At 45.1% G+C, this 21,582-nt stretch overlaps 5 protein-coding genes across 7 annotated transcripts; 3 read left to right on the forward strand and 2 right to left on the reverse strand.

Moving 5' to 3' along the window:
- Window positions 1-39: 39 nt before the first annotated feature.
- On the forward strand, window positions 40-2,709 carry cpsf4 (cleavage and polyadenylation specific factor 4). Its single transcript, XM_061302358.1, has 8 exons — window positions 40-474; window positions 580-630; window positions 757-909; window positions 992-1,087; window positions 1,205-1,298; window positions 1,397-1,469; window positions 1,540-1,698; window positions 1,816-2,709. The coding sequence occupies exons 1-8, from the start codon at window positions 372-374 to the stop codon at window positions 1,882-1,884; spliced, it is 798 nt and encodes a 265-aa protein (XP_061158342.1). The 5' UTR covers window positions 40-371; the 3' UTR covers window positions 1,885-2,709.
- On the reverse strand, window positions 2,399-3,584 carry atp5mf (ATP synthase membrane subunit f). The gene is made up of 4 exons (XM_061302362.1): window positions 3,439-3,584; window positions 2,945-3,052; window positions 2,768-2,884; window positions 2,399-2,530 (listed from the first exon to the last, which is right to left on the reverse strand). The coding sequence occupies exons 1-4, from the start codon at window positions 3,452-3,454 to the stop codon at window positions 2,502-2,504; spliced, it is 270 nt and encodes an 89-aa protein (XP_061158346.1). The 5' UTR covers window positions 3,455-3,584; the 3' UTR covers window positions 2,399-2,501.
- On the forward strand, window positions 3,553-10,866 carry slc29a4a (solute carrier family 29 member 4a). Its single transcript, XM_061302356.1, has 11 exons — window positions 3,553-5,643; window positions 6,469-6,838; window positions 6,994-7,125; window positions 7,184-7,297; window positions 7,623-7,751; window positions 7,869-7,943; window positions 8,020-8,288; window positions 8,732-8,852; window positions 8,933-9,120; window positions 9,191-9,431; window positions 9,495-10,866. Exons 2-11 carry the CDS (start codon window positions 6,601-6,603, stop codon window positions 9,629-9,631), a joined length of 1,644 nt encoding a protein of 547 aa, XP_061158340.1. The 5' UTR covers window positions 3,553-5,643; window positions 6,469-6,600; the 3' UTR covers window positions 9,632-10,866.
- A 445-nt stretch (window positions 10,867-11,311) lies between these two features.
- ap5z1 (adaptor related protein complex 5 subunit zeta 1) lies at window positions 11,312-16,756 on the forward strand. Of its 3 annotated transcripts, none has more exons than XM_061302972.1 (18): window positions 11,312-11,471; window positions 11,626-11,763; window positions 11,889-12,069; window positions 12,143-12,296; window positions 12,407-12,519; window positions 12,584-12,746; window positions 12,869-12,916; window positions 13,277-13,417; window positions 13,483-13,520; window positions 13,584-13,746; window positions 14,217-14,395; window positions 14,480-14,622; window positions 14,721-14,839; window positions 14,904-15,031; window positions 15,100-15,197; window positions 15,261-15,393; window positions 15,622-15,836; window positions 15,905-16,756. In XM_061302972.1, the coding sequence occupies exons 1-18, from the start codon at window positions 11,431-11,433 to the stop codon at window positions 16,206-16,208; spliced, it is 2,499 nt and encodes an 832-aa protein (XP_061158956.1). In that variant the 5' UTR covers window positions 11,312-11,430; the 3' UTR covers window positions 16,209-16,756. The 3 variants fall into 3 exon arrangements, with proteins under 3 accessions (XP_061158956.1, XP_061158958.1, XP_061158959.1); XM_061302974.1 differs by having other exon boundaries at window positions 12,182-12,296; XM_061302975.1 differs by lacking the exon at window positions 12,869-12,916.
- mmd2a (monocyte to macrophage differentiation-associated 2a) lies at window positions 16,269-21,132 on the reverse strand. The gene is made up of 7 exons (XM_061302979.1): window positions 20,774-21,132; window positions 18,441-18,522; window positions 17,744-17,904; window positions 17,444-17,518; window positions 17,247-17,348; window positions 17,116-17,185; window positions 16,269-17,037 (listed from the first exon to the last, which is right to left on the reverse strand). Exons 1-7 carry the CDS (start codon window positions 20,878-20,880, stop codon window positions 16,837-16,839), a joined length of 798 nt encoding a protein of 265 aa, XP_061158963.1. The 5' UTR covers window positions 20,881-21,132; the 3' UTR covers window positions 16,269-16,836.
- Between the last annotated feature and the right edge of the window lie 450 nt (window positions 21,133-21,582).

Here is a 21,582-nt window from a genome sequence, read left to right on the forward strand (position 1 = left end):
TAACGAGCTTAGACACTGCTTGCTAACTAACTCAAAAAAGTCACTCGAAGGAAACGGAAGTGGCGTTTGTTGGGTCATAGGTTGTTTCAGCGCGCCTCTCGTGCTACTCGGAGAACTGGTCTGAGACAAAAACAAACTTTTAAACCAATCCCGAGTTTGAATCTTTTGTTCGACAAAATAAAGCAGTGTCTGACTGTTTTCTTGGTGAGCGTACCTGGCGTTTTGAGCTCAAGGGCTAGCCTGGCTAGCTTTTTATTGGCGGCTGAGGAGGGGGGGGGGGGGAGGAACAAAAAATGACCGGCTAATAATATCAATAGTTAGCTAACCGTTTAGTTTCATAGCGGGACTCGACGAAATCATCGCCTTCAACCATGCAGGATTTATTGGCTAGCGCGGAGCACATCAAGTTCGACCTGGAGATTGCCGTGGAGCAACAGCTGGGGGCTCAGCCTCTGCCATTCCCCGGCATGGACAGTAAGTGCTCACATGCTAACAGCTAGTTTGCTGACAGCAGATCTGCTATCAGGACCACTCAAACCTGATGCTTTGACCGATGTGCCCCCCACCCCGCCCCCTTAGAATCTGGGTCTGCTGTGTGTGAGTTCTTCATGAGAGCTGCATGCTTGAAAGGTAAAAACAAAGCGTCGTCACGCACCCTACAATAACCAATAATATTGCATATCTCAATTCTTTTAAATTTATGATCTGCTGATGCAATGGTGCATTGATCATGTTTTGTTTCCATCGCATCACTAGGTGGCATGTGTCCTTTCCGTCACATCAGTGGAGAGAAGACAGTGGTTTGCAAGCACTGGCTCCGAGGACTTTGCAAAAAAGGAGACCAGTGCGAGTTCCTCCACGAGTACGACATGACAAAGATGCCTGAATGCTATTTCTACTCCAAGTTTGGTGTGTTGACAGGATCTGAGGATTGTAACACATCATAAGAGAGCGTGTTTTTGATGTGCACAATGTGTGTCACCTCCCTTAGGTGAGTGTAGCAACAAGGAATGTCCGTTTCTACACATCGATCCCGAATCCAAGATTAAGGATTGTCCCTGGTATGACCGAGGCTTTTGTAAACACGGTAGGTCCTTAATGCAGCCGCTTGTTGAGTGATGTACCAAATGTTGTCATACCAAATGTCAAATCACAAGAAGAAGAAAAGAATGCACAAAATGGATTCTTCATGTTCCCGTTTCAGGTCCAGACTGTAGACACAGACACACAAGAAGGGTGATTTGTGTCAACTATCTGGTGGGCTTCTGTCCAGAAGGAAAATCGTGCAAATTTATGCAGTATGTATACACTTTGCATTGAATATCAAAATGTCTCCTCTGCAAGCAAAACAAATTCAAATGTGCACCGCTCTGTTTATATTTTTTGTTGTTGCTAGCCCTCGTTTTGAATTGCCAATGGGAGCCCCTGAGCAGCCTCCACTGCCCCTACAAAACCAAAATCAGACAAAGGTGAGACATGTGCTAATGATGATGGTCTTCGAGTGTTTCATCATTTCTCCTTGCTTGGATAATGCTCCAGACGGCGTCTATGGGCCGCTCGTCATTCTCAGTCATCCACCTGACCAACGCCAGCCCGGGCCAGCGGTTGCAGAACAACTCTTCCAATCCTGTGACTCAACAGAATCATCTCATTTCCAACAGAGGGCCTCGACCACTGGACCAGGTCACCTGCTACAAGGTGATGAAGATTTTCTTTCTCAATGGGATCATGTCTAGAAAAATGAGCTTTTGTTGTCTAAAAACACAAATACAGAAAAACTCATTCTTGCTGTTGTTACTTTTGTCCCGTTTGCAGTGCGGAGAAAAGGGCCATTACGCCAACAAGTGTAATAAAGGCCATCTCGCTTTCTTGAGTGGCCAGTGACAACGGGAAAGATGGACAGTTGACAGGTTGACACTCTGAAGAATGGCCTGGAACAACCTGTGATTTTTTTTCTTCTTTTTTCTTTCCCACTTCTGGTCAATCTACTCGTACAAAGAGAGATTCACATTGCTTCAATTGGTATTCTTGTCTTTTATACAGTGTGGGGGGGAAAAAATCAAGATGCCAGACTGAGAATATGTGGACACTGAATTGAGCATTAAGACCTGCGGTGTGGACTTATCCGTAGTGTCTTATTTCTAGTTTTCTATTACGTGTGCTTATGTTAGCCTTTGTCTATTCAAAACTTGCAGAATTGTTCACAAACCGGTAAAATCCAAAAAAATCAATTTACAAGAGACTGCACCTCCACTCATCGCCGAATCCATACAGTAAAAAGTTGCTCATATTAATATGATGTGTGAGGACAAATTCTCAGTGTGTAAATAGATGGTTCATTCTCAAATGTGTAGGAAATCCTCAATCTTTTTTTTCCCAATCAAGACAAACCCCACAATAACTCTTAATATTGTTTATTGGTCAAATATTGAACACAATGAGCTGAGAAAGCAAAGAGTAGGAGGAGCTGGAAGGTCCATCCCTGAAGCTCTGATGGCTCCTTAGTGGTACTTCCTCCAGCGATCATGTTCTACAAAAGAAGACCGAAAACAAATGGAAACCATTTCTAAACTCATTATAATAATAGCTTTGTGTTTTGTTGCCACCATCACAACATAGGTCCACTGCCAACTACTGTATTTTCTCAATCAAGCAGGCAAAGAATTTGTTGTGTGATGTCTATAATAAATGTGCATATTTTATGTTCAACAGTATTATCTTTTCGCAAGTGGACAGCTAAGCCGCAAAATGGAAACGAGTCACTTACTTATGTGGTCGTATTCCCAAATGTAGCTGATGGTCACGTAGCCAACGAGCAGCATAGCAATGCCGCCGATGCCTCCCTTCTTCACATTAATGTACTTATTGTAGTATCTGTCGTGGCCTGAAAAAGATGTGCAAAATGGAGCAAGGCTCTAAGGATGTTCAAAGTGGATGTTCTCACCTCTGCGGACAGCGGAGATGATCCCATTGGGGGTGAAGTCTCGCCCTCCGAGCCAGCTTCCCAACTCGCCCAGTTTAACATCCATCAGACGCCTCTCAGCCAAGGGAACTATTAAGAGAAAATTAGGAGTGCAAGTCAGTATTTTACAATGCAAAGGTTACATTCGAGACATATGATTAAATGACAGCTTAGCCAAAATAGCAATACACGCACTGGCAAGATGATCGGAATATGAAAAACGTATATCAAACTGTTAATCAATGGCCATATTACATTATTTTTAAACAGAATTAGCCAAGACGCGCAAAGTCCTTGACGTGACTCGAAGGATTCACTAAGGCCTCTGAATTAACGACCACATCAAACCGATTCATTTACGCTCGTTTGACCGCATAAATCACGTCAATTATGCACCAATGCAGAATTGTTTCCTTAATAAAAAGCATAAAAGTAACACGATTGTGGCTATTTGTGCAGAGGACACGCTAAGCTACCTGGTCTGTCCGCCATCTTGATCGGTGCGGTTCGGCTGGCTGAGCTGCAAAGGATGCTGGGAAACTAAGCCGCGGTGCACTCTGGGAGCTAATGTAGTTTTTTTTCCACCGGAGGACAGCAACATGGATGAATCCGACCTATTGAAGGTCTGACTGAGAATCTACACATGCAGAAAGAAAAAACACAACTTCTGGGTCATGTGTGAGCGGAGGCTGGGCGCAAGGGAAGGATAGATCATTACACATACATGCACACACACACATTTTGTGCAAAGTCGTACTTTTGGCCTTCTCTCAAGACTCTCGCTTCCCTTTATTAGAATGATTTGCCAGCTTCTCTGCAATGACTTTAATTAGATGGAAGCCTTATGAATGTCTTACACTCTGCCAGCTTTTAAGTCAATCTACTTTTGCTTGACAATTTTCCTATACACACAAGTACTTTTGTTTTTTATGTCTGCCTGGGCTTTTCAGCTGAGAACTAGCCACAAATTGATTGAAAGTAGTTGCTTGTCGCTGTACATGGGAAATTGTTACCTGTCATATGCATAGAAAATCAATTCAACTATTGCATAACTCTTCACGTAAAATAGCATTAAAAAATGGGACATTTGTAAACAACAACAACATTACACCCTAATCAAAACACACCAATCAAAAGATTGATTTTGCTTGTTAACGTAAGCAGCGAGATGTTTTAATTCTATAAGAACAAAAATAATAATAACCCTGCTTTCCAGATTGACTTGTTTGTCCAGTATTTTTATGTTTGGCTTGTTTGTTGCAACTCCGCCTTGGGCCATAGTGCACTGTACTGGCTATACACACACACACACACACACACACACACACATACATAGGGAAGCAGTGGGAGATGGATGATTTGATTCCACTCGAAGAGGCAGGTGCCCTGGAGGTCTGCCACAGAGACAGCTCTTTGAAGCTGATGGAGAGAGATGGAGGTGGAGGCGGGAGGAGCGCTTGGTCAGAATACAGGAAAGACATTTGGGAGCAGAGTAGACAGGAATGAAAAAAAAAGGATGGAACGATAAATAAGGCGGGGGGGGGGGTGCTTTTTAATACGCAAGCACTTTCTGTCAATTTCTTCTGTTTGGTCAAACAACATGGGACACATTAGTCACGCAGAGAAGCTCTATGGGACCGTCTCCTAGTTCTTCGACAATCTCATTAGAGCAGCGGAACCTGCTGTGAAAGGCAATTTACCACATGAGAGATACGGACGGGAAGATACTGGGGCCCGCATGGGAAAGCTCTCGAGGGACTATTTTGTTCTGAATAGCGCTAATGGTCTTGGCCACTTCATCAAATTCTTTCACTCACACTCTTGAAAGTGAGGTAGTGCAGCTTTGATTATTTTATTGATTTGAATTATTGTTCTATTGTTGACTATACTACCACATGCTGCCTCTCTCGCCCATCTTTTCAAGCCTTATATTCATCAGCTCACAAGTTAGCGCTCCACTACCTCTTGCTTTTCCCCTCCATCTGTCTCCCTCATGCCCACCCTTGATCTCTCTCTCTCTCTATCTATCTATCCATTCGAACATCTGCACCTGTTCTCTTGGCTTTCATCTGGCTTCTTCACCTGGTTGACTCCTGCTGCTACTGTGTCTGGAACTCGCCTCTTCCAAAAGAATAGAATGATTTAACTCAACATTCACTTTAATATTGTTTGATTTTTAATTGTTAGCAATGATGCGGAGTCTCTTATTATTTTTTATTCTCCTTTCAATACATATTCCAGCCCATACTGCATGCAGGAGTCCAAATAAGAATTGATTAAAGTGACACAAGCTGCAGTGACAGCATTGTAAGAAGGAAATTAGTGATGCATTAGATTGGTGACTTCCAATCCAATGCATCACTAATTTCCTATAAAAAAATACTATATACATAAGTATGAATTAAACTATGGCACCACTACATAACTATGTCAAAAGTGCATGATTTAAAGCTGCAGTAAAAGGACTTTCAAGAACTGCAGCGACGACGAGACTAAGCAGCGACCCCCCCCCCTCCTCTCTCTCTCTCTCTCTCTCTCTCTGTCTCTCTCTCTCTCTCTCATCCACTTCCTCCTCAGCCGCTGGATGCTGCGTCAGGAGGCGCGAGGCTCCGCCTGGATGGAGACCGACTGAGCGAGCAGCCACCAGGGCAGGGGAGAAGCGGCCTTGCCTTGGCACGGAGGTAACCTGTTGTTTTTGTTGTTATTGTCGTTGCCTTTAAAATAAAGAAAATCCGATGGTGCAACTTGACTAAAGGGAGGATAATTGGAGAAAGCACAGCTGGTCGGGTTCGATGAGGAAACAAACGATCGTCTTTTGCACTGGTCGTTCAGATGTCGCGTTTGCTTTTCTTTCTAGAATGAATGCACGCGCGTTTTCTTCTTAAAAATGGGTGTTGTTCAAGATGCACAGGATTAGGCACAAAAAATAAAAATAGATCTGCGTGTGTTCAAATGATGTTTTCTTCTAAAAAAGATGCAAAAGCTTTGATTACGCTTCAATTAATGCTTTTTTTTTTTTATTTAAAGCAAGGAGCTCGCGGGCGCCCACACTTGGTTGTCATTGGAATAGCTTCCAGCTGCAAATAAACAGGAGCTTTTAACCCAATCAGCGCGCCTCAGGGAATAAACCTAACATGACCTCTTTACTAATTAGCTGCGTCCATTTTCATTCTCTGGCAGCTATAATTATACATGACGTCATTATTCTTATCATGCTATGTTTATTTTCTGATGGTAGTTTGATTTGAGAGCTGTCAAAAATAAAGAAAAAGAAAAAATAAGCTGTCAGAAAAGTGCTGAGACTGACATCACACTGTTAATTTGTAGCTAAATATTTCATTCCTAACCCAATTTGTGTTTGACTTTGCTGCTTTGTCACTTTGCTTGTCAGCGACACACAAAGACGCACAAAAGCTCCCACGTCTCGTCTAACCTTGGCTTGTCTCCGTTTATTAAGACTTATGACGGCTCTCTTCTTTTCTCCCTCAACCTCTTTTTCCATTTAGTTCCCATGGTTCCCGCCTCCTTGCATCATCCAATAGTGTCCCGCCTCTCCGCCGCCGCCGCCGCCGTAACAGTCGTGTGCAACATGCCCGCTCCCGGAAGCGCCTAGCGAGCGTCCGACTTGGCTGCAGAAGATGGACGTGATGGGAGCAGAGCGTCGCAGGCCCACCCCGGCGCAGACGCCCGAGGAGAGGGACGTGTGGAGGGATGGGGGCAGAGCCGGATGGAGGGATGCGGGGAGAGAGGGAGGATGGAGGGATGGACGAGAGAGCGGAGTGGTGCAGAGCTACAGTTTTGACTCCTACCAGCTGGAGGAGGAGGAGATCAGCAAAGACGTTCCGGAGAGAGGCGTCTTGGCGCTGTCTGAGCCCGGTGAGGAACCATCGGACCTGTTATTTGCAAGTCTGCCATTTTCCACAGTTTAAAAAGGAAGAAGAGAAGAACCTGCACGTCTTTCCTTTTGATTCACTTGAATGAGGAGCCAGTGTGTGATTTGCTATTCTTTTTCTCCCTACCTTCCCGCTCAGACTTTGAGGAGCCGATCCCTGACGACCGTTACCATGGCATCTACTTTGCCATGCTATTGGCTGGAGTGGGCTTCCTGCTGCCCTACAACAGCTTCATCACAGACGTCGACTACCTTCACCACAAGTTCAGAGGTACCATGTGAAGGTCATGCAACTTTTACGAAGGCCCGTCAACAATGTATGAACACAGGGACGTCCATCGTGTTCGACATGAGTCTGACGTACATCCTGGTTGCTCTTTTGGCCGTCCTTCTCAACAACGTGCTGGTGGAGAGGCTCAGCATGCACACCAGAATCACTGTGGGTGAGTCGCAAATTAAACCGAACGTGAGCGTCAAAATACAAAATGAATAAGTCTAAAGTTGCAGCATCTTTGGAATATCAAATATGAAACATTTAGTTGGTCATAAAATGGCATATATGTAAGCATATGAGGAATACAATAGAAGAATACATTTGGGCTGAATTTGATTTACAAGATTAGATTAGTAGCCCGTAATAGTAATCTGGCACTACAGCGCCCCCTGCAGGATAACTAAGTTCATTTCACTTGACTCACCACTGAGGTTAATAAAGTTTGGGTTGAAGAATGGATGATCTTGACCTAAGCTTTTTGGTTCTTTGTGCAGGCTACATCTTAGCATTGGGACCCCTGATGTTTGTCAGCATATTTGATGTCTGGTTGGCAAAGTTCACTACCGGTCAAGCTTATATCGCCAACCTGGTCTCAGTGGGAGTAGTTGCCTTTGGATGTACAGGTAAGTGAAATCAAAGAAATCATTATTATTAATAGAATAAAATAAAAATTAAAATCATCAGATTTACTCACCTCACCCTTGATTGACTGTTTTAATCACTCCCTCATCCATTTCCAGTTCAGCAGTCCAGTTTCTATGGTTACATGGGGATGCTGCCCAAAAGATACACACAGGGGGTGATGACCGGAGAGAGTGAGTACAAAAATATCCGAGGGTCCCACTATCTTACCTCCGACTTCCTCTCATACATGTCAAAATGTTCATCTAGGCACTGCCGGTGTCATCATCTCCTTATCGCGCATCTTCACCAAGCTGCTGATCCCAGACGAGAGGAGGAACACTCTCATCTTCTTCCTCATTTCCATCGGCATGGAAATGCTGTGCTTCCTCCTTCACTTGCTGGTGCGCCGCTCCCGCTTCATCCGTTACTACACCAGCCAAGGCCAGGGCAGGGGTCAGGGAAAGGGTCATGACCCCCACGGAAACTCCACCGGCTACAGGGTTCATCACGACGTCACGGCGGAGGAGGTTAAATTTGTAAGTTGGAGCCTGATGTTTTCAGCCAGATTTGGCACTTCTCACTGGACGCCTCCAAACCAAAATTGTTTTGGGCACATTGGTTCTTTTGTGTGAAAGGAGCATCCCACTTTGGTTTAACACAGACTTAAGGGGATGATTCACGGATTTCATTTTGTCGGTTGCCAGGGGAAACCAAGGCAGTGCTCCACATCATGGCTATAATCAGGACGAGTGCTCCCTTCTGGCTCTTGAGACCCTTTCATCAACTAATGGATTAGTGTGTGCGTGCGTGCGTGTGTGTGTGTTGACATCAACATCAGTCAGTCAGAGTGACATGCTAATAGCCATTATAAATAAGATGAAGTCATGCAGCCAAATTAGGGGGACAAACATAACAAAAGAAGAAGACCTACAAGCCTACTGATGATTGTCATCAAGTGTTGTTGCTGGTTCCTCCTCAGGGGAACGGCGGAACGGGACCACCCGCAACAGAAGACGGCAATGAGGACTACGTCGGTGGGACGTACGTGCGATTTGACGCCCCCAAAATCAAGATCAGAAGAACCTGGCCCGGTGTTCGAGGTACGTATCGGCAAGTTCTTTTTCCCATGTGTGCTCGACCCACTTTTAATTCAGTATTTAATCTTGTCTTCTCTGAGCAGACCTGATTTTGCATCGTTACGTGGTGTCCCGCGTGATCTGGGCCTACATGCTCTCCATCGCGGTGACCTACAGCATCACCCTGTGCTTGTTCCCCGGCCTGGAGTCCGAGATGAGGAACCACACCTTAGGGGAGTGGCTGCCCATCCTCATCATGGCCACCTTCAACATGTCCGACTTTGTCGGAAAGGTCTCGGCACCCCTACGAATAAGGTTGAGGAACCAAAACAAGAAGCTCAAGAAGCATGGTGTGTTTTCAGATCCTGGCCGCGCTGCCCTACGACTGGTCCGGAGGCCGCCTGCTCTTCTTCTCCTGCCTGAGAGTTGTCTTCATCCCTCTCTTCATCATGTGCGTGTACCCGGCACACGCGCCCACCCTAGCCCACCCCGCCTGGCCGTGTCTCTTCTCACTGCTCATGGGCGTCACCAACGGCTATTTTGGTTCCGTGCCTATGATTCAGGCCGCTGGCAAAGTGGCGCCGGAACAGAGGGAGCTTGCAGGTAAGATAGGCTTCGCTAGCTGAGAAATCCACTGCAGACCTGATGAAGAATTTCTTTGCGCAGGTAACGTGATGACGGTCTCCTACATGACCGGCTTGATGGTGGGCTCGGTTGTGGCGTACGCGGCTTACAGCTTCACGGCTCCTCCCGGATCGGGCTTCGCCACGTTCCACTTACAGGCTAACACTACCGGCTTTTGAATGTCCTCACATGCTAACCGTGTTTACACGTGGAGAGGGTCGCCTTCTCTGAGTTGAAGGAAATAACATTTCATATCTTTCCAATCTCCAGCCAGGATGAGCGAGTGAAGAGTTCGGGGAATCTTCATTGGTCCTCCTTTTGGAGTGTATCACTGTGAGTGGATGAAAAAGTGTCTTAAGGGACATTTTCTCATCCAAAATGACATTCTTATGTTTTGTTGAATTTTTCAAGTTGGAGGCTGAGCAACTATATAGTCAAGTAATGTTGATCTGACTAGCTAACATCAACCATATCCATTCTTCATGGAGAAGTATTGCTCATCTGTCCCCACCAGCTTCTGCTCAGTCTTCTTTGTCTTGTATCTTGTGATATATCTATTTTTTTTTAGCTAAAATGTCCTCCATGTGAGTGGAACCTCCAAGATGGAACAAACCAAGTTGTTCTCACTTTCAAAAAGGTCGGTGACCCCTGTTATAAAGAATTAATGATGGCGATAGTTTGAGACTGTAAAAAATGAAATCACGGTGTTATTGAAAAATTGTTTTGAAATCGATCCGCACCGCAGAACATTCATGTTCAACTTTGGAGGTTCCCCTGGGTCAATGTTACATTATGAGGGGTAAAACAATGTGCCAAAAATAGCTACCTTTTTCCAAGTAATGTTATTAACTGAGAAAAGAGGGAATGTAAAATCAAATGTGTCACTGTCAGAACCTTGTAAATATATTTAAGAATGACATTTAAAAGAGTGCCGATGTGCCAGGGCTACTGACATTTTTCTAGGTAATTAATTCTGTATAACGTATAAAGATGTGGAACTTTCTTTGTGTTTCCTACCTATTGTTGTCTTTTAAATAATCGTGTGGAGCAGTGGGACAAAAACAGTTAAGCGTTTCAGAACTGGTTGGCCTTGTTTAGTCCATTTTAACCATATTTGAGCAACGGAAGGAGCAAAACATGACACCATTGTTTGCAAAGTTAATCAAATAGCTTTTAGTCGACATAGGAACATTTCAAATGATATATTGCTGAATCCAAAGTTGTCTCCTGTGGCTTTTTCCTTTTCTTTCGTGTTCTGTTATTCAAGCTGTCTTGGTTCGGTTGTTTTCTTTTGGTGTCGTTTTGAGGGTTTATGGAATATTTGAGTAATATTTGGTGGTGGAAAGATGAATAGCCGTGCACTTTGTATGTCAGCTAAGCTCTACAGCTGGCGTTTATTGAAACTGAGCATATAAGAATGGGAAAAATAAAAATCTATTATCAAAGCATGTCATTTCATTCCAGACTCGTTTACTCACAGGCTCAGTGTTTTTATTTTATTTTTATTTTTTAGGAGGAATATTGAGAACCGTTAAAAAAAAAAGAACACTTTTGATGCTTTAATTGTTTTAGTGGTGTGCTCAAAAAAGTAACTAGACCAAAAAAGATGAATTTAAGTTAAACCGCTTTCTTGCTTGTGACGCGTTCTAACCTGCAGGGGGCAGCATCGGACTACGAATGACTTTCGACAGTTTCCATGGTGATGACCTCAGGCTGACAAAGAAATCCTTAAATTCATTACAGCCTTAAGGTTACGGGAATACGGCCAGAACACAACCCACCTATTAATTTCATGGGATTCTTTTTTAAGCCTTGCTTGACATGGTCATTTTTTCATATTTTTTCCTACTGCATTCGTTTGTCACGTGACGTGCTGTCCAATCGCTCCGGAAATGACATCATGTAGGCTAAAAAATAAACAACCGGTCGAAAAACCGACCTTCGGAAGACGCAGTTGGTGAATTTGAACTCAGGAATTATGTATTCTAATGGCACCGAAAGCTTGATTAAACAAGCAAGGTAAGGCGACCTAACAGCTACTCGTTACATGCACTTATTTGACGTGATGTTGCCCCCTGTTTAGGTGATCGAAAAGAAGCCTCCATCTTTGAAACCTTCAAATGTAACCAAAATGTCATTGCTCATTTGACTAGTGAGGGTGTCAACATTTCAGGGAGATCCAGGAGTCTGAGTTGCAGAAGTTTTACAGTCGCTTAATCAAGTTGCTCCAGGGGAAAGAGCATGGTCACGAGACTATTGATTCCTTGCAAAGACTCCGTGTCATCGTCTTTGCCACCAAATACACCAGAACGTAAGTGTGACAACTATCCAAAACGGTCACTCGTGTACTTTAGAACACTTCTAAAAGGTTTCTTTCCAAACCCGCATTGTCTACGTAGTTCCCCAAATAGACCCTGTTTGATAAATGTTTTCTAGGTTGCCCCCTGAGCTTCACAAGAGCCTATTATGGCTTCTCTCTTCCCCTGTGGAGCAACTTCAAGTGCTGAGCTCAGCTGTTCTCAGAGAGACACTTCCCCTCGCTGCTCAGGCGGAGAACTACGACCAGGACGGAAACAGTCAACTGAACACTCACGCGGCTGCCGTGCTGCTTGCTCAGGTGCGGGCATGTCTTATTCGGCTGAAATGGTCACAGCGCTATGAATGGGTAGCCCACATTCTGGTCCAAATAGGCTCAATCTGGAGATGATCTGTCAGCCCTCTGCACTCAGCTCCTCCGCGGTTTGGACAGCAGACCCTCAGAAGGACCGACGACGCACTTGCTCCCGCACACCCTGCCGATTGTCAACTCCATCCTCACACACAGCCCGGAGAGCCTCACCGAAGGTAACAGGAACACATGAATATCTTTTTTTTTTTTTTTATTGTTAGTGTTGAAAGTTCACTTTTTCAAATGAAGTGAGCCATTCTTCCCTTGCATGTGAATCACTTTTCAGATAACGTAACCCTCCTTAGTAAAAAGCTTGTCGATTGGCTGCGTTATGCGAGTACCACGCAAGGGGGCGGGGCTTCCTCAGGAGGATTCTTCACCGGGTCCAGGTCACGTCAGGTACGCATTATCAACAACGTAGCACTTTTGCCGCAAATTTCTTTTGTTTTCCGTGTCTCGTTAGCCGCTGCCTATTGCCGAGCTGGACGGGACGGTGTCGGGAGATTTCTTCACCGTGCTGTGTGTTGGTCAAGGCTTCACCGAAGACCAGTGGATGAACGTTTACTCTTTTTCCATGCTCCGACATTGGCTCCTCACATTCCACTCTGTGCCCATAGCAGACACTGGTAAAAGCTTTCATTCAAAGCAGTTCACTTGTACAGCGAGGCAGGAAAATAGAAGATTCCCACGTTATTATTTTCCTAAAACAACATCATTCAGGATGACCTGTGTTTTTCTGATTCTACAGCAAACAGATTACAGCTAAGTTTCTCCCTCTCTCACTCCATTTCTAATGGTAAGAAGTGGGTTTGACTTTCCTTCCTCCGCATGTGCCACTATGAGGCCAGATCAATAATACACTTGGAAGCTTTCTGCCCTCTGTGTCTGATCATTAAGATGACACTTGGGTCTCACCAGAAACCCTGAAATGGAACTTTTTATTTTTCCCACTGCCTCTAGTTTGCTTTTATATCGACATGAGTGACAATTGTTGCAGAACTTGCTTCTTTGAGCTGTAAGCCACGCAGACCTCATTTCCTCTAATTGCAAAGTCCTCTTCTGATTGCACTTTGTCGTTTCAGTGAACCCGTTACCGTGGCAACGGCGCGACTCAGTCACTCGTCATCACCTCCACCTGCGACCTGCTGTTTTGCAGACGATCGGTCGGAGATGGACGGCTCCGTGGTTTCCGTGGTTTCCGTCACGTCGTCGTCCAGCCGCCTGCTGCCTCCCAAGGAGCGCCTAAGAGAGAAGGCCTTCCAGTACTGCCAGCGCCTGGTCGAGCAGAGTGATCGCAGTATGTGTTTGTCATCTTAAAAATGGAAATTGCTTCTTCTCTTCAGCTCTCAATGTGTCTTTCAGAGGCTCAGAAGAAGACCGATGCCGATCTGCAGAAAGCCGTGAGCTCAACTTTGGTTTGCCGCTGTCGTGGACACGTTGCAATTGTTTTTGCTGTCTTTTAGTGTCTGGTGGAAGCCGTGTGTATCCTGGACTCCGTGTGCGTGGAGGATCCGTCTTTTGTCTACCGAGTGTTCCCGTGCATCAAGGCGCTTTTTGGTCGTCTCAGCTCCGACTTGTCATTCGCTAGAGTCCTGCTGCCTGTGGCGCAGTTCTATCTCAATCATGGCACGTACACACACACACATTATGGTCATATGTGTTGGCCCAACTACTGTCATTTATAATACACTCTGAAATTTCCTTTTTTTCCCCCAATTATATTCTCATAATTGAGCTGATATTTTTGTCCCTTTTTTTTCTCCACATCTCCATGACCAAAGTGAAGATGACTCTTTTGACCCTCTTTGCGCCTGCAGTGTGTTGATTAGCTGATAGACAGTCCTCGCGTGACACCAAAAACAGGACGTGGCTTGTCAGAAAGGAAACTTGCCTTCAGCCACTTCCAAGAAGAAAGAACACAAAAATGCTGGAAGATTGTTCTCCTTCTCCAGCCAATTATTTTGTTTTTCTTTTGATATTTGGCTTTCCTTTGAAATTTCAAAATGAACCTAAATGCACTGTAAGCTTTACTGGTAAGTTGAACTCTTTTGCACTAAATTCTTTTTTGTTGTTGTTGTTGTTGTTGCTCTGTTTAGGTGAAATGGCCGCCGTGGACTGTGATTGTGTATGGAACCTAGTTCTGGGTCGGTTCCCTGCCGAGCTTTTCAACGACCCTTTCCTGGCACATGAGCTTCTGCGCTTTCTACGACTGAACCTGGAGAACGTGCAACTCCGGGTTCCCCAGTACATACGCCACTTCCCGAATCTTCTCAAGGTGAAATGCCGGAGAAAAAAAATCGCTGCCCCAACTTGTGAATACATACCTGTGTTTTCAAGCTTTTGATTTGTGTCTCTGCAGTTTTTAGCGTGGGACAGCCCCGCAGTGATTGATGACTTTGTTGATCTGCTGCCCTCTATGGTGACATCGGGTACTGCATTGGAGCTGCTGCATACTTTGCTGGATCTCCCCTGTCTTTCTGCTACACTGCTCTTGCAACACAGGTGCCCATTTGACACATGAGCATTTCCTATATTTAAGAAAAATAGTACTAGGTTATGGCAATTGAGTTTTTAATCTTTTTTCTTTACTTTGTGCCCAGATCAATGTGTTTGCCCATTTCTGATCCGGGAGGGCGCAACCAGGCATCAGTGAACGCATTCCGAAACCCAACGTTCCGAGGGCTTTTCCTCTTTCTGCTTCGAGGTGAAGCGGGCACAGGTGAGCGCACCATATTTTGACCCCAAACATTACGAGTGTAATCCATTGTTGATGTTTTCCACAGGTGACACAATAGACCGACTGAGCACGCTCCTTGAGCTGTTATCCGAAGCTGCCGATTGGCCGAGAGTCGTACAGTGCGCCCAGACCGTCCCGATTCTGCTGCACATTTTTTTCAACACAGTCGTCAATGTGAGGAAAAGAAAAGTTCTCCAACTGCGTTCGAATAAGCCTCAGAGATGGTGGGTTCTTTGTTTTAGGTTGCAGACAGAAGCCTTTTAGGCCAAGTGCTTTTGGTGATGCTGGAGAGAAGCAGCCTCCTCCTCAACATCCCTAAATACATCACGGAGATCCACAGGTAGACAATAAGCGTGCCGATCCGCTGTCTGTCTCACCGGAAATTTGCACATTGTATCTGCAGAGTGTTCAGCCGTCAGCTGATCAATCTGTGCAAACTCCACCCCTCTTTGGTCATTGACCAATCCCACGAGCTGCTGGAGTTTGCCGGGGCCACCGCCAATGTGTACAACAAACAAGAGGTCTACACACATGTGGTAAGAAGAATGAGATGGATCAGTGTAGTTTCAGACTGATGCTGCAGCTCCAACCTTTTTTGAAGTTGCTGTGACATTCTTAGACGAGGAAAGTGGAATCCCTCATAGCCGCAAAAGGGGAGACCACGGGGCTCCCATATTGCTTCTTTGCACTTCCTATGAGTTGTCCCGATACTTTTGTACTTTCAGTTTCAGTACCAAATAAAAATCATCCACCTCTGTTTTCAGGTTTTGGTGCTCGGGGAATACCTTTCCGTGTCATATGACTCTCGCTGCTCCACGAAGCTCATCACTTCCTGTTTTGAGACTTTGGAGGCAGTGCTTTTTGAAATCACATCATCTGCCCCGCGCCCAGGAACTGGCTGCCCCGCCCCTCGCGCCATCACCACTCTAATGAGCGCCCTGGCGAAACTGGCGTCCCGATCACACGATCTGATACCCAGGTGGCGTTGGAGATGATTGCACCTTTTGAATCCGTCCTAATTGGACATCTTTGTTGTGTCCACGGTAGGGTGTCGCTGCTCCTCTCCAAGTTGAGGAACGTATCCAGCGGAGGGTTCGTTTCCTGGTGCGAGGACGACGAGGACCTGGATTCCATATTGACTCTCGGGGAGGAGCTGTGCGCTCTCCTGAAGATGCCCGGCGTGGCTCAGAGCGTCCTAAACCCACCGCCGCACGTCACCGCGCCCCGGTGGCATCAAGACACCAACGCGGCCATGCCGCTCCAACTGCGAGCGCTCACCAGACTCGCGCAGGCGCACGCGTCACACGCTCAACACACACCGACTTCGCCGTCACCCCGCACAAGCACGTAAACGTTCACACTTGGACACTTTTTGTAAATACATCACAGCAATCAAAAACGATACTTCCCATCAATATATTATCTCTTTATTCTTTCTTGCGACATATCAGAAATAAAAATTTACAAAATAGATCATCTGATTTGTGTAAAAAAAGAACCGAAGTCTCCAGAGCCCAGTTAGAAAATGGGTCAAGCATTTTCGAGGCGTACAGGAAATGCAGACATTGACTAGGAGAAAGGGCTTTGACGAAAACATCAGAAAAGAAAAATGCAATTTATGATACGCTCGTCATCAATTCACTGTTATTCGTATTTTGTGACTCATCACTTCTTCAAATGCACATTGTTACAAATCAATAGAAATTTGCTTTCAGAAATAGTTGGCACATTATGAGTGGAAAGGATACCAAACTAAATATTTCTTTTGGTCTTAAAACTACTTGACCAAATATTGGTCATCTGAACATCTTTAGATTCTGTAACTGAGGTCATGAAACAAAATGATTGCGTGATCACCAGCTAAGATTAGGCTTTCGGAAATAAAACTAAGATTACCGATTCATGTATTCATTTATCTCAGACCGCCGAGCTTGTGCTTCCTCAACCTGTAACTCTCTCCTTACGAGAACGTCTCCGCATCACCTGGAGGTTTCCAGCAGTGGCCGAGGCAAGTAGAGGTACCTCCAGATGGCGTAGTAATGGATCCCTGCTCCGGCTGCCACGAAAAGATGCCAAATAGCGTGGGCGAACGGGACAAAGCCGTCGCTCTTGAAGAAGACCACGCCCACGGCGTAGAAGAACCCACCCATGGCAAGTTCACACACTCCTGCGTGGTCCATCTGCAACATTCGTGACATAATACTTTCATAATCATATTTTTAAGCTTCAATGATTATTTCCCATTGTGTGTCTGATACCATTGACAGAATGACCAGAGCAGGAACAGCTCCCATGGCCACATATCCCAGCAACTCCAGCAGCTTGTACCTGCAGGTAGATCGGGTTCGTCAGCACCTTCGATTGAGTCGAGTTACACCGACGTGGTTACCTCTCATGGAAGCAGAAGACATAGATGGATCCCAAACAAGCCATGACCCAGATGAGCCAGCGCATGTGGCATGCCCACGGGCCCAGCTCCCTCAGCATCAACCTGTGCACGCAGTCAAACGTCACAGCGCCTCCGCCGTGACCTCGCTCGGCCGTCGCGTCGCATCATCGTTTCGTTTGTCTCGTCAACCGACTTACCAGGGTGAGTAGGAGGCTGCGATGAAGAAGTAGATGGCCATGCGGTCGCACATGTGGAAAAGTTGCTCCACCTTCCTGCAAAAAGTCAGAAGACTCCATATTAGTTTGAGTCCGACCAAATATGATCAAACTCAAATTCTGTAATGTGACTCAACATTTCAGTGGCCTCATTTTTCATCATAGTTCATAGCCAGGTCACATCTGGCGTGCATCTTAACACCTCTGGCTATGTCATAATTAACAGTATAAACTGTGTGTGTGACGGCACATAGTAAAATGGCACATGACCTCGACACACACCTGAGGTGGCTGATTTTCCAGGCGGCAGCGTGGAAGAGCGTTGAGGTGACAAAGAGGCCAGTGAGTCCGCTGCCGTAAAGCCAAGCAGCAACACGATGCCATTGGTCCCCTGACAGGAAATACAGCACCGAACCACCCAGCAGGCTCGGGAGGATCCACAACTGTGAAAGCCAGGCAAGGAAACTTAATTTATACCGCAACTCAATGTGCAATCTACTAATACTGTAGTATAGTTTTTTTTTAAACAAACACAATACTGAATAGAAAAACCTTGAGAAGGATTTTGTCATTGTTTTCCTTTTTTTTTTTCTCTCTCTCTCACTGTGCTCAGTTGTGTGTCTTGCTTTTCCTGACATTGTTCACATTCCTGCCCCTCTCCTCCTCCTCCGCCAAGGTGAACATTGGCGATATCGTCGTGTCGGTGTGACCGCGCTTTCCTCCCTGCTCTCTTCCATCTTGTTGTGACTCCCAGGGCCAAAAGAGTTGGGGGATTACAGCAGATTAGGGAACGCTACAGGCCAAATGCCGGATTACAGCCCACTGTCCCGAGCTGAGAGCCCCAAATCCTCACTGTTCCGCCTCAATCCTCAACTGACATCACTCAGCGCAAATGTACAGTAGTTGCTCGGCAGAAAAGGCTCCGGCTCGCAACTGTAGCCATTCCAGAATTGATTTGTGTGTTTTTCGCCTCACTCACCCCATGCGTGGCGCAATTAGCAGCGTGTTCGTACTCGGTCGGTTGGTATCTCTTATTGGCTGGCGCCCTGCAATTCATAAACCTGAAAGAGAACGCGGGAGTTGGTCATTAGGAGAGAATTGGTGTTCCCTTGTGATTTCGGAACTTGTGTGGCATGTGGGCTCATTCTTCTAAATGCTGCTAATCCACATCACGTTGTGGGAATTTTTAAAAAGCCCCATTTTTAGTTGGGAGTCTATGTTGCCATGGTTACCTGTGAGCTCATATTTAATCTGATCTCAAACTGTACATTCTATGATTTCTATTTTTTTTTTGCTGATCATTTAATAAAACATAATTACACGCACATGTTTCAAAAAGATAACCAAACGACAGTTCAAAAACAATATAGCTGTAAATCACTATTATCAAATAGATCACCTGATCGTTTGTGAACTCATAAATCCCTTTGAGAAAATCTCCCCCAAGATTTTCATATCGAAGCAGAAAAAGCTGCGTTATCTAACCGGGCCTTCGTCTTGCTTTGCATGTGTGCGCGCCATTTAATCCGATATTAATCCCCAGGAAGAGGAAACACATCTGGAGATGTTACAAAACCACACTTAATGCAGCGAGATGAACTCGCACACACACACACAGCAGGGCCACAGGTGCGTGGCTCAGCTGTGTTATTCAATTACACATGGCGAGCATGTCCATGCCCGCAAACACGCCGCCGATCTTGCGTCTGGCCCCCCCAGCACACCTCCGCTACATCTGTTTGTCGTAACCATTTATGGTACACGACGCCGAGCGAGTACGGAAGACAAAAGGCCTCTTGTGTAACGCCTCTTGTATAACGCCTCTTAGTACAATTCACACGAGGCGAAAAGACGTCGAGGGAAGGAAGTTTAGGATGTTTCCCTGAGACCTTTCCCGCACTTCCTGCCTATTTGTCAGCGCAACACAAACTCCCTGGAGGTTCACACACGAGTGTGTGTTATGTTAAGGAAAGTAAATATTAACCAGTGTCATAAAAAGAATAAATAAAGACAACTGATGTGTGACCGTTTGGTTCGCCCCGGGAGCTCGCTTAACTTTGCGCTGTTGTGTTTTTTTTTCGCCATCAATGGACCTGAGTGTTATACTGCGATGTCCTCTAATTGCTTCTGACGGAATTGTGCGTGAGTGTGTTTGTGTAGTTGGACTGGAGGGAGGGGAAGACTGATCAGAGGAGACATTGTTGTCAGCATCAGCGCAACTATTCTCTTTTCTGGCTTGGGCACACACACACACACACTCACACATATACTGTCGATGCCCATAGGTGTGTGTGTGTGATTATGTGCATGAATGTGTGTACATGTGCGTACTTCTCACAAAAAAAAAGTTAAGTGCTTGGCCATGTTTGCCCATTTCAGCACATTCCGTACATTAATAGGATCAGTTACATTTAAACTGTGTGTGTGTGTGTGTTTGTGTGTTGAGAGCGATTTCTTTTTCCAGTAATGCTCAAGTTCAAATCCACTGGGACTCCAACTCTGATTCTCACGATTACAGTATCACAATCTCCCATGCATGTGCACGTGATGGTGCATGTTTTGTTTTGATTATATTTGGTATGAAGCTGCCCTGATCTCTATTTTCCTACCTGTTGTTTCCGTTCTTCTCGTTAAAATCTTACTTCGACGGTGAATATAAAGTCTACACACCTCTTTCAAATGTCATATACCTGTGTTATTATAAAACCAACATTTAACTGACCAAGTTAAATTGTTTCAAACCTTTTTCTACCATTAATGTTCTCTATAACCTGTACAGTGTTTATACTTCCTGATTGGAAAAGTTTTTTTCCCCTGCTTGAATTGTACGTCACATCAATGGTGGAAAAACGAATCTTTTTCGTTATGTTTCTGTTGTTTTTAACAAAATTAACTGTCCTTTAGACACGTCCGTCTTACAGGAAAGGTTAAAATAATAATATAAAATAATAATAGTAATAATAATAGTAATATTAGTAATATTAGTAATAGTAATAATAGTAATAATAGTAATAATAGTAATAATAGTAATAATAGTAATAATAGTAATAATAGTAATAATAATAATAATAATAATAATAATAATAATAATAATAATAATAATAATAATAATAATAATTAATAATTAAACAGCATCTTAAAGTGAAAAGGCAATGCAAAAAAAGTTCAGATTGAGATGCTGTCATTCCCACGCACGCTCGCGATGAATCCATCCCGATCTCCGGTTCGGACCGTGCGCGCGCTAGCTCGCTCGCTCGCTCGGGTGCAGTTGCAATTTTTAAAACCAACGAATTCAGAATGATTGACTGGTACCTTCCAAATGTTGTTCCCTTCACGTCCATCTTTTGCGCGTGTGCGTGCGAGTCTCCGTCTACAGACTCGCCATTCCGGATGTCCCACAGCCGTGCGCTTAAACACATACGTCCAGCCGGCCCAACAACAACCTGTAGGTTCGGTTCGGTTCGGCCAATGCTACTGCACAACAACGACAGAAGCGGCGTCTACTCCACTTCACCACAACTTTTCACCACCCGCGTGAGAGTGGAGCCAGGCTGCATTCCATTTCGCAAGCATGGCTGCTGGTGGTCTTGTGGGTCTGCGCAGAGTTCTGTGCAGAGTCTCAGATGTGCTGGGAGGATGTTCCGCCGGACTGGGCATGTAATCCCTCCTCCCCTCCTCTCCTGGCCGATGATAACCCAGCAACCAACCATCACTCCTCCCCTCACAATGTTCTCCTCCCTCAAGTCTGTACTGTATTTTAGCTGTAAATATTTGGAGAGGAAACACTGGCCAATGGACTGCAAATACAGAGCTGAGGAACTGGGCCCATCCAAAGTGGCACCATCATAAATCAACCGCAAAAGTTGCTTTGTAATACGATGTTCTGTGCAACCCAACTCGTCAAAACACTTTTGTTTGCCAGTGCTTACAAACGTCTGGAGGAAGCAGAACATTCAACAGGAGCAAAGGACACAGATGTCACATCCGAACAAAGATGCAAATAAGTACACTTGCTGCACTACCATGTATCGACAGCAGATAGCGCTGTGACGTGAAATCATGGTTTGTGTTTGCGCATGATTACAAACTTGAGCGGATATTTGTCCCAAAATAACAATTTA

The sequence above is a fragment of the Syngnathus typhle genome, linkage group LG17, assembly GCF_033458585.1.
Source record: "Syngnathus typhle isolate RoL2023-S1 ecotype Sweden linkage group LG17, RoL_Styp_1.0, whole genome shotgun sequence".
Lineage (NCBI taxonomy): Eukaryota > Metazoa > Chordata > Actinopteri > Syngnathiformes > Syngnathidae > Syngnathus > Syngnathus typhle.